General features: G+C 40.8%; 1 protein-coding gene across 8 annotated transcripts in view; it reads right to left on the bottom strand.

The window, feature by feature from the left end:
* The window catches only part of GBF1 (golgi brefeldin A resistant guanine nucleotide exchange factor 1), a 122,234-nt gene extending 107,275 nt beyond the window's left edge, over positions 1-14,959 (bottom strand). For all 8 annotated transcript variants that reach the window (XM_029932451.1, XM_029932453.1, XM_029932454.1 and 5 more), the window contains exons 1-3: positions 14,721-14,959; positions 2,362-2,467; positions 111-177 (exon numbers count right to left, since the gene is read on the bottom strand). In XM_029932451.1, coding sequence (XP_029788311.1) covers positions 111-177; positions 2,362-2,457 — 163 coding nt within the window. In that variant the 5' untranslated portion in view covers positions 2,458-2,467; positions 14,721-14,959. The remainder of the gene's footprint in view (positions 1-110; positions 178-2,361; positions 2,468-14,720) is intronic.
* Positions 14,960-15,935: the final 976 nt, after the last annotated feature.

Raw genomic sequence — 15,935 nt, 5'->3', positions numbered from 1 at the left:
TAAAACATTTACTATATAGTCCTTTACAGAGAAAGTCTGTCCATCCCTGAAATAAAAACACATGTTCTTTTTACCAGGGTAAGTAATCCTACCTAGATGTGGGGACTTACCCGTTATATTGTTCAAAACCTCCTTTAGATGACTGAAACTGTGCAGCAGAGGATCCCGTTCTTCATCCTATTAACATATAGGTTTAAAAAAAAGTCAGTATCAGACAAAGAGGAAAAAGGAAATAACAGACAGATCAAGGTTTCTTTGTCTGAATCCAATGATTAAGTTTTCCTTTTGAGGAAAAAAAAGTTAGCCATGGTTCAGTTTTCCAGTTACCTGATGTCCTATTTCAAAAAGATATTCTGGACTTACCTAAAATATAATCCTGAAATACTAATCTAGCATTCAAGCTACCACAGATTGCCAGGGCCTTTATATATGCTATGGTCTGAATGTTTGTATCCCTCAGAACTTTTTTTAATATATTTTTTTAAATGTTTATTTTGGAGAGAGACAGACAGACAGAGTGCAAGCAGGGGAGGGACAGAGAGAGCAGGAGGAGACACAGAATCCTAAGCAGGATCCAGGCTCCAAGATGTCAGCACAGAGCCTGATGCAAGGTTTGAACTCACAAACCGTGAAATCATGACCTGAGCCAAAGTCAGATACTCAAGACTGAGCCACCCAGGTGCCCCAATCTCCTCAAATCTTCTATGTGAAAATCCTAATGTCCAATATGATGGTATAAGAAGTAGAGCCTTTAAAAGGTGGGTGATTAGGGTCTTCAGAAGGTGGGTGAGGGTTCTGCCCTCATGAATGGAACTAATATCCTTATAAAAAAAGGCCTAAGAGAGCTCCGTTGCCCCCTTCTATCGAGTGAGGATATAAAGAGAAGTCTGAGACTCAGAAGAGCGCCCTCATCTGACCATGCTGCCATCCTGATCTTGGACTTCCAGTCTCCAGAGCTGTGAGAAATAACTTTCTCTTGTTTACACGCCACCTAATCTGTGGTATTTTGTTACGGCAAACCAATAGACTAAATTACGTGTATTCCTCTATCTCTTCTTCTTCATACTCATAATTCGATCATACATATTAATTTCAAAGACATTGCTGATCCACTCTCACTTCTAAACCATTTTTATTTATTTTCTAATGTTTATTTGAGAGAGTGTGCACACATGCGTGAGTACGGGAAGGGCAGAGAGAGAGGGAGAGAGAGAATCCCAAGTAGGCTCTGTGCTGTCAATGCAGAGCCCCATGTGGGGCTCACCCCATGATATGAGATCATGACCTAAGCCAAAATCAAGAGTCAGACACTTAACAGACTGAGCTCTCCATGCATCCCTAAACTATTTGTTTTTAAGATTTTATTTTTAGAGCACCTGGCTAGCTCCGTCAGTGGAGTATGAGACTCCTGATCTTGGGGTTGCAGGTTCAAGCCCCACGCTGGCTATAGAGATTACTCGAAAATAAAATTAAAAAAAAAAAAAAAAAGTCTTTGGAATACCTGGCTGGCTCAGTCAGTAGAACATGTGACTCAGGGTCATGAGTTCAAGCCCCACACTGGGCATAGAGCCTACTAAAATAATAATAATAAAATAAAATAGTTATTTTTAAGTAATCTCTATACCCAACGTGGGGCTGAAATTTACAACTCCAAGATCAAAAGTCCCACACTCTACCAATTGAGTTAGCCAGGCACCACTAACCAATCCATTTTTATAAATGAACATAAGAAATCTCCAAATCCATATATACATATCCACCACTAACCAATCCATTTTTATAAATAAACATAAGAATTTCTAAATCCATATATACATATCCACTGAGTTAGAAATGTCTAAACTTGTTTTTACAATTGTGCCAAAAATTGTTTTATACAACTGCACAAAAAATATCCTTGAACATACATATATAACAAAGAAAGCTAGTTTTACAACTGGTAAGTTTCTTACTCATCTGATTGGTAAGACATGGCCTGCTCGATATACTCCTATTCCTAAGGAGTACGACCAAGTCATACTCCAGGTATCATTTTGATAGTTAATTATAGTCCTACGGGATCTGATGATAAGGCATCTTTCTGACATTTTTAGGCATATTTAAGAGTTCCCAAGTACTACCTTAAGTTGTCCATAAAAATAGCTAGAAGAAAAACAGTATCATCGTTTGGGTCCCAGAGCAAAAAAGGCAGCCTATAAATCTGACACTAGTTGGAATAAAACAGAAGTGTCCTTCATACCAAGAAAAACTCTGAATTCCTTCTACTCTTATTATTACTGGGAAATTGATAACACCTTTAACCATGCATCAGATCCCTTACAACAACTCAGTGACAAAACTATCTGCCCGTTCCCCACTTACCAGTGGAGTATGAGTGCTCCATCGGGCATTTCGTTTGATCGCCCCAACCACGATGTTAATCTCCCCTTGAATGATGTAAATATTTTTATCCACCATCCTGGCAAACCTACGAAAACAGTTAAGAAAAAAGTTAGTTAATATTTGGTTACTCAGAGCATACCCATATTTAAATCAGTACCTGTTAAGGTCAGAATTATGGTTTATCTTCTTAGTACCAAGATTTCACACCTATAGGTGGGTATATTATAATACCAGGATGGGATGAAGTTCATCTTATGTTATGAATCCAGCTACCTGGCTAACCTAGAGCTCTCTGGAAGTTCAAGATACAACTTAAAAAGTATCAATCCAGGAAATTTCGCAAAGGCACCTCAATAATCTCTAGCAAGCATGTCAAATTCTTCAGTCACCTGTCCCCAAAATCTCTCCTGTGAGGACTTTAGGTATGCAGATACATCTGTGCTACTAGTTTGTTAAAAATATATTTCAGATTTTACTTTTGCTCTTCTTTATTCCCTCAATAAAGTAATAATGAAGGCTTGTGTTCAAAGAAAAGTATGAAGGCCGTTTTTCTAATATAAGAGCCAGTATCCATTGGAACCACAGTTACAATGTCAACTTATAGACTACATCCCTTCAACCAGGTCAGCTCCAGAAAACTGGACAGTGGCAGTGATATAGCCTTTAAAAAGTTCTGAAAAGTCAAGTTCACTTGCTTATAGCAGGAACTCGCTAATAAGATAGATTGAAAGGTAGACTCATTTTAAAACTGCTTCTAAATGAATCTCTGAAATGAGGCTGAAATATTACTTTAGTATTTTATGTACTCCCAACTGAATTATCACAGGATTTTCTTTGCTCTCTAGAAGAGCACTTAGAAAAGATAGGTAATTCTCTTCCTAGGTGAAAATATAAAACAAAAGCAAAAACAAAACCAGAATTTCTCCTTGGCATGGAGAAAAACCTAGGAGCATATAAAACCAACTTTACCACTTTCCATTATTTAAAACTCCTCCTCACAAGAACAAAATTTTAAAAAGCAGAGAGGGAAAAGGGCAGTGGGGAGCATATAGTTAGACAAACATTTACGAGACCAGTGCTCTAACCCTGAGCTACGGAGCCTACAAAGAACCTCGCAGGCCCCGCTGTAGACAAACATTTAAATCAGACTCTAGGGAAGTTAAAACAGTAAGGCTATCAGGGTAAGAGAAGAAAAAATTCCACAAATATTTACTTATTAAGCACCTACTATGCATAAGGCATCTTTCAGAGTGCTAAGGATCCAAAATAAATAAGACACAGAAAGAGCTGTCAGACATATTGTGGAATGAAAACACTGTAGTATATGACTCTGTGTTACATTTACGTAAAACCCAACCAACCCATCCTCCATAAAATGTTAGATTTTTGTTTTTGAAAATATGTAATATTTAACATACAGTATGATATAAAGAGTAATAGAATAGCCAGTATCCAGGTTGAGAATAGTACAATGGAAGTCTCCATGTTTTCACCCGAATCATATCCTCCGCACTCTCATCCACAGGTCCCACTATTCTAAATGTGATGTTTATTGAACTTTTATGTTCCTTTATACTTTTACTTCATTGATATGTATCTTTAAATAATATATAACATCATTCCATTTATTTCTGTACTTTATTTAACTAATATACTATTCCAAGTATTTTTCTGCAATTTGACCTTTCCCCTTGAAACATTATGTTTGCAAATCATCCACGTTGCTAAGTGTACTTTATGTATTTTATCCAGGAAATACGTATATGTAAACAGACAATATATACACCCCAAACTCAATAACCATAGTTATCTCTAGAGAAAGTACTGTGAAATCAGGGAGTAGTCAGAGGATACTTTAACCTTATCTAGAATGTTTTAATTTTTTACGAGAAGAATGTATTACTGTGCCATCAATATAATTAAAAATTAATAATGAAGAGATGAGATATAATTTCTGCCCATGAGGCATTTATAGAATTTAGTGATATCTCAAAGAAAATGAACTAAAGAATAGTAGCTCCATTTGCATATTTTGCATAAGAAAGGGCATCCAGAAAGCAATAAGTATGAAAAACATTACAATAAATTTTTTTAATGTTTATCCATTTTTGAGAGAGAGAGACAGAGACAGGGAGCAAGTTGGGGTGGGGCAGAGAAAGACAGAGACACACAACCCATCAGCACAGAGCCCAATGTAGGGCTCAAACCTAGAAACTGTGAGATCATGACCTGGGCCAAAGTCAGACACTTAACCGACTGAACCACTCAGGCACCCTTGAAAACCATTATAATCAAGGGAAAAAGAGGGCAGCTGGGTGACTAAGTCAGTTGAGCATCCAACTTTTGATTTCGGTTCAGGTCGTGATCTCACAATTTGGTGAGTTCAGGCTCCTTGCACTGACCATAGGGAGCCTGCATGTGATTATCTCTCTGCCTCTTCCCCAACTCATGCTCTTTGTCTCTCTCAAAATAGATAAACTGAAAAAAAAAGAAATAAGAAATAAAGGAAAAATGAACAGATACAATTTTTGTCCAGGACCATAATATCTCCTCCAATCCACAAAAGGATCCAACATAACAACACATTTGTTTTAATGACAATTTAAAGAAACAACTAAGTTAGTCCCAGAAGACTATCTACTTTCCAAATCTCCTAGGCACACAATGTTCTCTCCTGAGAAGATCCAATGAGAACATACACAATAAGGAGGAGAACCAAGAAACTGAAGATGACCAAATTAAAAAATAATTCAAAGTATCAGAAGAGAAAAGATAGAATCTCTAGTATCTCTCCTTCCTTACATTATTTAGGCAAGATGAATATGTTTTAGATCTCTAGAAGGATTTTGAAGAAATTGCTAACAGAAGTTGCCTCCAGAGAAGGGAACAGAGGAACAGGGGTGAGAGGAAGGCTTACTTTTTTTTCTGTATATTCTTTTTTACCTTTTTGTAAAGGTAAAGGTAAAAGATTTGGTGTCACACACGTATATTACTTATTACCTATTTTTAAATTAGAATAGTGAAAAATAGTTGCATTATTTCATATATAAATGATCAAGAGTAGCCATCAAAGTTAATTAGCTAACACGTACTTTAGTCAGTAAAATATTACTTAACACATGCTAAGCAAAATACTAGGCACAGCATACAGAATTGTCACTATGTACCCACAAGGAAATTTTTTAAAATTTTTTATGTGTTTATTTTATTTTGAGAGAGACAGAGTGAGCAGGGGAAGGGCAGAGAGAGAGGGAGACACAGAATCCAAAGAAGGCTACAGGCTCTGAGCTCTCAGCACAGAGCCCGACACGGGGCTCAAATCCACGGACTGGGAGATCATGACCTGAGCCAAAGTTGGATGCTCAACCAACTGAGCCATCTAGGAATTTATAATCTAGTAGTTTAGATAAAACACATATATATACACATAAGCCCATATATATCTCCAGTACATGAGTAGTACACAGTCATAGTAGAGGAAAAGAGAAAATTATTTCTGGCAGAGGGCTCTGGAAAGGCAACTGAAAGACAGACAGAATTCAAACAATCAAAAATATAAAGGAAGAATGGCAAGGGTAAAAGCTCATAGGCAGGAAAATTCAGTAGGTGTTTAGGAGATCATGATTATTCCAGAATAGCTGGAACATTATTACTAGGGGAATAACAGAAGGTGAACCTAGAACAGCAAATGTGAGACATATCATGGAAGGCGTTCAACATATATAGTTATTATTCAGGGCATCTCAGTAGCTCAGTGAGTTAAGTGTCAGAATTCGGCTCAGGTCATGATCTCACCACTCCTGAGTTTGAGTGGGCTCATGCTGAGAGCTCAGAGCCTGGAGCCTGCTTCAGATTCTGTGTCTCCCTCTCTTTGTCCGTCCCCCACTTGCCCTCTGTCTCTCTCTCTCTCTCAAATACAAACATTTTTTAAAAATACAGTTATTATTCAGTATGTATATTGAATACCTATCATTATAAAAAAATATTTTGGAAGGCCTATAAAGGAACACTATAAAATAAGAATAATTTCTCTTTTAGGAAACTAAGAGAGGGGCGTCTGAGTGGCTCAGTTGGTTGAGTGTCCAACTTCAGCTCAGGTCATGATCTCATGGTTCATGAGTTCGAGTCCCACGTCAGGCTCTGAGAGTCCACCATCAGGCTCTGTGCTGACAGCTTGGAGCTTGCAGCCTGCTTCGGATTCTTTGTTTCCCTCTGTCTACCCCTACCTCGCTCATGCTCTTTCTCTCTCTCAAGAATAAAGAAACATTAAAAAAAAAAAAAGAACTAAAAGAATGTGAGCGAAAACACTCATACTGAAAATAACAGCAATAGGTAAAAAACAATACTATACTAAAAATTTAAAAAAAAAACCCAAAAACAGTGCCAATGGGATTAACTGAGATCTAATAGGATGTACTGATTATCTGGAAGGCTTCCTGGAGGAAATAAATTTTGAACTGGGACTCCAACTGAATTAATCAACCTGACATCTGACCAAAATTAGACACCAAAAGCTAACAACTTACTTTTTTTCTTTCCTTCTTTCTTTTCTTGACAGAGAGAGAAAGAGAGGAGCAAAGGGCAGAGAGAGAATGAGAGGAGTGGGGTTCACCCAAAGCAGGACTTGTGACCACGCAATACAGGCTCGTGCTCACCCAATGTGGGACTGGGTCTCAGTGTTAGTGAGATCATGCATGACCTGAGCAGAAGTCAGATGCTTAACGACTGAGCCACCCAGGTTCCCCAAAGCTAACAACTTTCTAAGATAGTGAAGATCTAAGCAAAAAATCATGGTCTTAAGCTTCTTTTCTTAGTAAAAAAAAAAAAAAAAGAAACAACTGAAGAATGAAAAGAAATTTTCATTCATGTGGAGTGCTTAATCTCCTGCCAGGGCTCTGAGAATTTGTTTCCTCACAGAGTGATTCTCCCAAGGAAATCTGCCCTTCAGCTTCAAGTGGGAAGCTCGGAGAAACCACTTGGTGCCTGGCAGGCGACAGCCTAGACCCCTCGGCCACAAGGTCATGAAGGCCTGCAGAGGACCTCACGTAAGCATGGTAGAAAAGAATTTAAGGTCTATCTTCTATCAGAAATAACATGAGAAGGAACAAGCAAATACAAAGCAATGAACATCCCTAGCCAACAGGTCACTGGCCCAGAGACTGTGAGCTGCATATATCCTCTGAAAGCACCGTGTGTAGCATTCCCCTCGTGCTTTGTGGCATCCCTGTAACTCACCCCAAGAGGATTCAAATAGGAGTCGTTCTATCAACTGACAACTCCCTCTAGATCTAAACAAAAGCAAGAGAAACAGAAACAACAACTTGGATCCTTACTTCATGGAATACCAAAAAAACAAAAAAAAATCTATTTGAAATGAATTCAAGACTTAAATGTGAAAAAGAAAACTTGAAAATTTTTAGAAGATAATGTATGAGAATACTTTTATAATCTCAGCATAAGAGAGAAGCATCTAAAGAGGAAACAAAAAGCACAACCCATTTTAAAAACTGGTAAATCAGACCATGTTAAATTGCAGACATTTGTTCAAAAGATACCATGAAAAAAGAGGGAAAAAATAAATCACAAACTGGGAAAAAATATTTGTGTATTTTACACATAAAACTAATAAAGAAGCAATATCCATAATATGTTACAAAACTCTAAGAATAGGCATATAAATCTTTCCGAAAATTGGCAAGAGAAATGAATAACCTTTTCACAGAAAAAGGAAATATAAACAGCAAATATATGAAAACGTTATTAGCCCCACTAATAATCAAGAAAATTATAAAATAAGTCTATGAGATACCATTTTACATCACAAAAAATTTTTTTAAGTTTATTTATTTTGAGAGAAGGCAAAGAGGGGTTGCAGAGAGAGGGAGAGGGAGAACTCCAAGCAGGCTCCATGCTATCAGCACAGAGTCCTTGCGTGGGGTTCAATCCCATGAACCCTGAGACCACGACCTGAGCTGAAACCAAGAGTCAGTCATTCAACCAACTGAGCCACCCAGGGAACCCCACAAAAAAATTTAATCTGACAATACCAGGAGTTGGTAAAAATGCAAAGCAAGCGGCTAATATGTAAATTGATACAACTCATCTGGATTACCATTTGGCATTACCTTGCAAAACTGAATAATTTCATATCCTGTATCTCAGCAATTCCACTGCTAAGACCATACCCCAAAGAAACATACAAAAAATTTAGAATACTGGCTGTGGGGAAGGGGAATGTGACTAATAGGGAAAGGTATACAAGTGGCCTCAGTTTTGGTGATGTTCTGCTTTTCTAGCTGGGGGGACACTGATGCCCCATAGAAGTTATACACATTCCCTGCATGTATGAAATAGACCATCAAAAGTTCCTTTTTTAAAAATGTTTATTTATTTTTGAGAGAGAGAGGGAGAGGGGTAGGGGAGAGAAAGAGGGGGAGGGGAGTGGGAGAGAAGGGGAGAAAAGGAGGGAAAGGGGGAGAGGGAGAATCCAAAGTGGTTCGTACTGACAGCAAAGAGCCCGATATGGGGCTTGAACTCACAAACTTTAAGGTCATGACCTGAGCCGAAGTTAGATGCTTAACCAACTGAGCCACACAGGTGCCCCAAAAGTTCCTTCTTTTTGAAGTCATGGTCTTTGTTGTCTGCCTTTGCACATGCGGTTCCTTTTCTGTTTTGAGGTGTTGGGGTTTTTTTTTTCTCACTCTTATCCAACTATCATGGTACCAAAGCTGTTAAAACTCCCCCCAAATTAGCTGTTATTATGATAATGCCTGCTCTGAGATCGTCCCTAGCTAACCCACTCCCCCAGAGAGTATTAGTACTCCTTTTCTTTTTTTTTAATGTTTTATTTATTTTTGATAGAGAGAGAGAGAGAGAGAGAGAGCGAGCGAGCATGAGAGGGGGAGGGGCAGAGAGAGAAGGAGACACATAACCGAAAGCAGGCTCCAGGCTCTGAGCTAGCTGTCTGCACAGAGCCCGACGCGGGGCTCAAACCCACGAACGCGAGATCTGACCTAAGCCGAAGCCGGAGGCTTAACCGACTGAGCCACCCAGGCGCCCTAGTACTCCTTTTCTGTACTCCCATTACAGTAACTTATAAGCAACTTATAATTATTCATTTAATCTGTTTCTCCCATGAGTCTATAAGCATCTCAGGAAGACACCACGGTTTATTCACCTTTTTATTCCCAATGCCTGTAAGAAAAATGATAAATACTGAAGGACCACATGAACCAGTGGATGGACTAATATCAAGACTGACTATTCAATATAGTGAAGCTCACATCCACCTCTTGTGAGAAAAAAGACTTCACAGAAGACAAGGACTCTAAGCCAGGCAGGCAAATCTTTCTGCATCCCAGCCTTGTTTCTCTAGTAGAAGTTACAAACCTTCCATACAGGCTACTCTGCAGACAAAAATAACCTACATTTGCCCACCAGTCTATCCTGTTTTTACGTCTGTTTTCCCGAAGTCTCCTCATGTGCTATTTGCATGTTCATATTTCTTCTGTGAAATACATAATTCTTTATTCAATTGTCAATTCTTTTTTCCAGGTACATTTATTTTGAGAGAGAAAGAGAGCACAGGTAAGCACAAACTGGGGAGGGGCTGAGAGAGAGACGATCTGAAGCAGGGTCCATGCTGTCATCGCAGAGCCCGACCTGGGATTTGACCCCACAAACTGTGAGTTCACGGCCTGGGCTGAAATCAAGAATTGGTAACTTAACCACTTAACCCTTAACCTACTGGGCACACAGGTGCCCATGCCAACTCTTCATACATGCATAAATTGGTCTTATTTTCTTTGGTTGTAAATAGCTGTTACTAGTAGAGTTGTTTATGTTTTTTTTCTCTTTTTTTATATTTACCTAAGTAATCTCTACACCAAATATGGGGCTCAAACTCACAACTCCAAGATCAAGTCACATGCTCTTCCAACGGAGCCAGCCAGACACCCCAAAGTTTTTTCTTAATTGCTTTTAAAAATTGTCCTTGGGGCACATGGGTGGCTCAGGTCATGATCTCACAGTTTGTGGGTTCGAGCCCCACATCAGGCTCTGTGCTGACAGCTGAGCCTGAAGCCTGCTTCAGATTCTGTGTCTTTCTCTCTGCCCCTCCCCCACTTGTGCTCTATCTCGCTTTCAAAAATAAATAAACGTTAAAGAAAATTTTTTTAAAGTTATCCTTATACAATAAGAAATTATCAGGGCACCTGGGTGCTTCAGTCAGTTGACATTTGACTCTTGATTTTGGCTCAGGTCATGATCCCAGGGTCATGGGATCAAGCCCCGAGTCGGACTCCACACTGAGAGTGGAACCTGCTGGAGATTATCTCCCTTCATCCCTCCCTCTCTCTCAAGATTCTCTCCCTCCTCCCCTCTCTCTCTCGATTATGCCCCTCCCTCTCCCTCCCTCTCTCTGTCCCTCTGCCCCTCTCTCCTCGCCACCCATTCCCCCTAAAGGAAAAAAATATTAAATTATCAAAAAGTAAAGACTGTTTCATGGTGCTTTGATGTCTAAAACAGAGCTGTGCAAACCAAGAAAACTGAGGGACTTTCTGAGAGGTTAGAAGCTATATGACCCTAAGCTGGCCCTTCCAAGGTTTATTTTTTACTCGTTCTCTCAAACATTCCAGAGGAGCACTAAAGATACAGCTTCTAAGATTCCCAGAACTGGCCAAGCACCATATATATCATGTCTCTGTGCTAATAAAGCATAGAGAGTAACAAAGAATTAATGAATTAGTAAACAACTTACTGGGCTCAATAAATTTATCCCAAGGGTGGAGAGGTTAAGTGTACGTCAGTCTAGGAAGAGCTGGTGCCCTGACAGGTCACAACCGGAAAATCCTCCCAAACCCAATCATCAGGTATCCAGTGTACTTCAGCTCTGCCATGACGACTCCTCCCTCTATGGAGATTCTGAGTCTATCCCAAGAGCTATATGCAAGGTGAACCACTAAGATATGTCCAAAGATGTCCCTTCTACCAGCCTAGAGATAAAAAATGAAACAAATGTTCCTCTCTTTCACTCATCTGTTAACCACTCAGAGCACCCAAGGTGAAAATTAAGTGTAAAAGTTTGCAGAGTAGGACAAAGATAAAAAGTTGGTCTGTGTGATTATACAGAGAGCTGCAGTAATTACATCTCATAAGGCATACCTATCTTGTGTATCAGAGGTCATTATCCACTGATGATAGATAAAATCCAAACCACAGATATACCTTGTTCTGTCTGCAAAAAGGTTTTTTAAAACTTTATAACTAGGTGCCAAAGAGTTTAAAACATGATTATCTGAATTTCAAGTTTCTTCTGAAAAACAGCAAGACTGGTCACACCGTGCCCACATTCCAGTACACTACCGTCCCCATGACATGCTCCTACATTCATATGTGGCTTACGTTACTCATTTACATTACCTGCCTGATACTCAGGCACTTAAGCTTGTAATCCTTGCTTTATGTGATGGCAACACATTACTTCCACGATCACTTCCACTGTAACTGGGGCTCCAAATCACCATACTGCTTTATTATATTTTCATTTAATTAAATAATTGCTGTTGAACATACTGAAATACAGAAAAGGAACAATAAAAGCTAAATAGCTGCCAATTACATTTACACAAGCCCTTCCAGCCTGACGGGTAAAACAAACCTCCCCCTCTCCCCTCAACTCAACTCCACCATTACCCCAACAGCAGAATATTTCTAATTAGTCACACTGAACCACAGGGGCAGACTGTGATCAATCAATAGAAATGGCAAACAAAGACTAGGATGATCCTTCCAGTGAGTGCTGTATAAATACAGTGAGTTTTCTCAAAAGCAGGAGCTGTGTCTTTTTCCTCTCTAGCTGCCCATACTAGCCAGTCTAAGTACTCTATCAATGAAGTTACTATTTAAAAGTGGCAATCATCCTGCATTCTGGAACAGGGGGGATGTGCAATAGTGATAGAACTCTGAGAACTTCAACTGGGATTAGTGCCCGGCTACTCAGGATATGTGTCTACAACCTGAGCTCTTACTGAGTCAATGAACACCACTGTCAAGATTAGACACCCCTGGGGCGCCTGGGTGGCTCAGGCAGTTAAGCATCTGACTTCGGCTCAGGTCATATCTCACCGTTTGTGGGTTCGAGCCCCGCGTCGGGCTCGGTGCTGACAGCTCAGAGCCTGGAGCCTGTCTTTAGATTCTGTCTCCCTCTCTCTCTGACCCTCCCCTGCTCACGCTGTCTCGCTCTCTCAAAAATAAATAAAACATAAAAAATTTTAAAAACAAACAAATATTAGACATCACTATCATCTACAGGCCACCTCTGAAATGAAGCTTACGTAAAAGTCTTGAAGGAAGAACAAATGTTCTCTTTTCTTTCATTTTTCAATTGAAGTATGACTGACATACAAAAGAACAATTTTTTTATTTGAGATGAGGGATGGGAGTGAAAACTATTCTTATCTGGAAAATTACATTTTGGTTAAGAAAGGGAAAATCTTTGATGCCTGTGATACTTCCAGGCCTGAGTGAAAAGATGCTGGATTGGTCACACTATCTAATCAAAGACTGGATTGCCTATTATGCAAAGTGTATCAACTCAACAGGGCTCAACAGGGCCTATCAACCCAGGTGAGCAAGGCAGGTTCCTCAAACCTGGATACTTCCTATTTAATTTCATAAAGCCACTTTTTTTTTTTTAAAGAAATTCTGCAACTTAGATCAGCAAGTTAAAACACAAACTGTTTCCTGGACCATTTCCATCCCACTTCTTTTAAATCGATAAATACAAACAATAAATGCTATCCCACACCAACACACACACACACACACACACACACACACACACTCTCTCTCTCTCTCTCTCTCTCTCTCTCTCTCTCTCTCTCTCTCTCTCTCTCTCTTCAGGAGGGCAGAGGGTATTAGGTAGGAAGAAACTGAGTTAAGTCACTATAGATCCTACATAGTTTTTCCTTCCTTCTAACACAAGGTGGTTTTGTTCCTCCTTGTCACTACCTCACCATGCAAAGGCCTGACTGCCAGAGCTAGAACCAGGCCACAAGTCAGGATCACATACTAAAACTATTCCTTCGTAAAGATAACATTTATTCAGCATCCATTATTTTCTGAAAGCCATTACGTTGATACTGCTAATTCCCACCTCATGCTCTACGTAGACCATGGCACATATATGCTACTGCTTTTAAGAAGTATGTAAATTAAACAGAGCAATCCCAAAACAGACCTTTCTATTTGTATCCTCCACAGGGCCAAGAGAATTGCCTTCTATACCTGATTTAAAGGCATAAAATTTTCTATGTTATGCATTGAAAAACACTATTTACACTATTCCTCATTTCTAAGGACACTTTTTACCTTTGGGGACTTTTACAGTTTTACAATACAGAAGTTTATTGAAAGTTACCACAGTACCATCAACTACTCCTTGGAGTTACACGCCATCATTCACTCTGCTGCACTTCTAAATTAGCTGAACATCTTTCATGACTCTTTTACCCACTAAAAATAATAGGCCAACAGCACCAAACCACCAATATTCAAATCCTTCTCTGTTCTCAGCTAAATATGCCATAATAGAGTGGCTTTCTTGTGAATGAACATCTCTTTACGCCACATGAAGAGAAAACCTTAGGGGTAAATGCCAACCAAAAACACACATCAGAAGAGAATATCTTTAAATGATCATGTAAAGGAAAAACAGGCTCAGAAGGTAAGTTCAGGGTTTACATACAGACGCAGACTGGCAGTTGAGCTGCCCCAGACGAGCAAAGGTTTCTCTTAGTCCCAGTCTCCGTAAAACTGGGCTCAATCCTTCCACATCTCTTCTCACTACCTGAGTCTAGGTCGCACTAGTTCATCATGCAGGATGAGAGCAGCAGTTCGGCTGTATGAATGAGGCAGTCAAACAGAAGTGGACACTGTACAGGATCTGCAGGATCTGTCTAAAAATCAACCTTAAAAAGTAGATATGATGTTCTTCAGGTTTGCTTTCAGCTTTTAAGGGCTGAGCTCTTTAGGATGCAGAAAGCTCTAGAAGATGGAAGCTGAAGGCTAGATTAAGCCTGGGAACACAAGAAAGATTCGGGCACACGAAAGGGATCAGAAGTCTGAGCTGAAGTCGCCCCTCCAGCCGCAGGGGCCTGACCTTTGCCCCCTGCATGCCTCCCAGTTCCCTCCCACAACAATCTCTTCCCGTCTCATTATTATTGCCTCGGCGTCCTTAACCCACTAGTCCTACTTAAGGGCCCTCCTCCCTTCCTTCCCTGTGGCGATGTCAGGGCAGCCTTTACGACACTGTAACTCTAGGAAGAGACTTCGCTGACCTGTCAGCGGATCCAAAATGGCGGGGCCTAGTCCCAGGACCCGCAGCCGCTGCTCATGTCCAGCCCGGGCCCCGAAGTCGTCTTTAAGCGGCCCTCCCGGCTCTGGCGGCAGATGGGAGAAGGGAAGGAGCCTGTTTCCTGGAAGTTGAGGCCGAAGTCAGGGAGCGCACAGACGGCCAGAAAGAGTCGGCCGGAACGGGCGGTGGAGCCGGCTACCTTCCCTGTCAGCTCTCTGACGTGGTAACTAGCCTCAGTCTAGCCCGCTGCCTGGTAACTGCGCGAGCCCTGCCGCGCTCAGCCAATCATAGCATTGTATCGTGAGAAGTGGCATTTCACCTACCCAATCGAAGAAGAAAATTAGCTTAGGGAGGCGGGTACTACGTAGAAAAGGGTAAGTAAGAGACAACCAACGGGTACGAGGACTTTCTGAGTGACAGTTAAAAGAGCCAATAAAAATAAAAAATTGTGCTGGGCGGTTGGAGAGGTGGAGTTTGATAGAGTTCGGTTGCAGGGTGCGACTTAGCAGTGGCTGCTGGGCATTAAGGGGAGGAAAGCTACGATTTGCCGGAAAGGGGGCGGGGTCCGTTTTGAGAGCCTGAGCGGGCGACCGTACAGCCCTCTACTTCCCTCCCCTTCTCACCCCCCACCCCCGTCACCACCTATCACAAGTTATCTAGGTCAATATCTTGCCCCTTGAGGGATCACTTCCTCTCGAGCAGCTCTGGGTTCTCTCCCTCCTCGGATCAGTGCCGTAATCTATTGGAACCTCCCCTTCCCACCCTCCCGCGTGCCTGCCCTGTTTGGCTTCTCATACAGGTGTCTGTCCCATTTCAACTCTGTTTCTGCATCTTATGCCCCATGCCTATCATTCAGAAATAGAGAAAACGAGAAGAAGCAGGAATCTTGGATATCTAACTCAGGTCTCAATTTACAGAGTAGAAAACCGAGTCCCAGTGTGGAAAGATGGCCCCCACGTTCACATACCTAATTAATGGCAGAGAAGAGAGACAAACCCAGGTATCCTCACCTTCAGTCCAGTTCTCCTTTTCACTGCCTCTCACTACTTCTTATACCTTAGACTATCAGGCTGTACTTCCAGCTCTGCTCCTCATACTAAGCACCGGGGCCAAGAAACCAAAGCCTTTCCTGTTTGCCTTAGAAATGCTAAGAGATCTAAGGACTAGATGTCCACCCCAACCTTCACTCTTCTACCCC

The sequence above is a fragment of the Suricata suricatta genome, chromosome 2 (assembly GCF_006229205.1).
Source record: "Suricata suricatta isolate VVHF042 chromosome 2, meerkat_22Aug2017_6uvM2_HiC, whole genome shotgun sequence".
In the NCBI taxonomy this organism is placed as follows: Eukaryota; Metazoa; Chordata; class Mammalia; order Carnivora; family Herpestidae; genus Suricata; species Suricata suricatta.
This window is presented reverse-complemented; position numbering and strand designations above follow the sequence as displayed.